At 43.4% G+C, this 1,723-nt stretch overlaps 1 protein-coding gene across 1 annotated transcript in view; it reads left to right on the forward strand.

Moving 5' to 3' along the window:
* Nup160 (nucleoporin 160) overlaps positions 1-1,723 on the forward strand; it is a 59,946-nt gene that overhangs the window by 32,853 nt on the left and 25,370 nt on the right. The window contains exon 22 of the mRNA XM_021192749.2: positions 1,158-1,256. Coding sequence (XP_021048408.1) covers positions 1,158-1,256 — 99 coding nt within the window. The remainder of the gene's footprint in view (positions 1-1,157; positions 1,257-1,723) is intronic.

The following is a 1,723-nucleotide window of genomic DNA, read 5'->3' on the forward strand; positions in this document are numbered from 1 at the left end:
CCATGTGGATGCTTAGAACTGAACACAGGTTCCGACTGGAGTTGTGGTGTACCATGTGGATGCTTTTAAGTCGTCCCTTCTTAACAGTAGCTCACAGAGCCACAGCCTAAGTCTCACTTCTCAGAACTACCCAGAACAACTTTTTTTTTTTAATTTCTAACTCTTTTCGAAGCATGTCTCCTCTACCGTTTGGGAGTGGGTATCCCCACACTTTGTCCAAAGCTTCCCTTGTTATGTAGCTGGCCTCCATGCCAGCGTCACTCAAACAGCATGGCTTTCTCTCTGTGTTTCCAGCTTCCTCCTCTAAGCAGCTGACTGCTTAGACTCTAGTAAACTTGACTGGCTTCATACTCCTGACCACAAGTGACCTTCCCATCCCAGATTTGAATTCGTTGTGATTATAGTGTTGGACCCACGCCAGGGAAGTCAGGGTATCCCAAAAAACCACGAGAGGCCTTCTTGTTGTAAAAGCATGAGGCAGTTTAATGGCAGGGCCCCAGGCCAATACCCATCTCATGCAGGAGACAAAGGAATCGACCCTGAAACCCAAAAGCTAGGGGTTTTTATAGGGAGAGGGTTGGGGGATTTTTGGGGAACTTGGCGCAGCTTCACACAATTGGCTTGATTACAAGTCAGTAGAATAATACATGCAGGTTGTAGCATCAACAATTTCAGGGAGGGTCAGCGAGACCCAGGCCGCCAGATGGCCAATGAGTCAATCAAAAAAATAACCCAAAACAGTTCTTGTGTTTATGTCTATCCTTGGGGCCACCATCCTCAGGAATGTCCAAACAAGGGGCTCTCCTGGACATGCCTGGACTTGTTATAAAATCTTCAGCTAGGCCTTCAGGGCCTGTCAGGCCTCAGGCCTTCAAGTTCCTAATAATGCCCTATTTGTCTCATGTTATAATTTTGACTATAAGTTCTTTGCTTTTCTTGAATTCAATTCCTTTCAATGGGAGTGCACCTCTACCCCTGGCTCTGCTTTCTAAGGGTCCATAGTTTATATTAAAATGTACTAACTGGATTCATTTTTCTGAGTATTTCAGAAATAAAACCTAGTAATGATCACTCTCTTCTCCCTCTGAAAAACTTAGAAATGACTGTTCTTATATAATGCTTATTTTCTAATCAGAATGTTCTTTTATGCCTTTTAGGATTATATCCAACTACTGCATCCCTGGTGTCAAGTCAATGTTGGGTCTTGTCGCTTTATGCTGGGACGGTGTTACCTAGTTACGGGAGAAGTACAGAAGGTAAACTACGTTTGAGTGGTGAGCAAGCCAGTGAGGAAGACACCTGGTTCCGTCTATCTAGGATATAGGGAGTGGGAGGCACAGAGTCTTCTGGCGAAGACTGACCAGAAAAGGACATTATATGTGTATCAGGATTGGCTAACTACCTGTACTTTAATTAGTACAAGAAAGAAAGAAGAAAACATTAAAATCCCTCTGTCCCAGTACAGATGTTTTTAGGAATTAGTAATGCTTTTGGTTGGTTTGTCAATTGGGTGGTTTGGTTTGGTTTGGTTTGGTTTGGTTTGGTTTGGTTTGGTTTGGTTTGGTTTGGTTTGGTTGAGACAGGGTTTTTTTGTACAGACCATGCTGGCTTGGAACCCAGAGATCTACCTGCCCTTGCCTCCCCAGTACTGGGATTAAAGGCGTGTACCACCACCACTTAGTGATGGTTAGTAATGTATCTTTTTTGTTGTTTTTTTTTTTTT

This window comes from Mus pahari, chromosome 3, assembly GCF_900095145.1.
Source record: "Mus pahari chromosome 3, PAHARI_EIJ_v1.1, whole genome shotgun sequence".
Classification (NCBI taxonomy): Eukaryota; Metazoa; Chordata; class Mammalia; order Rodentia; family Muridae; genus Mus; species Mus pahari.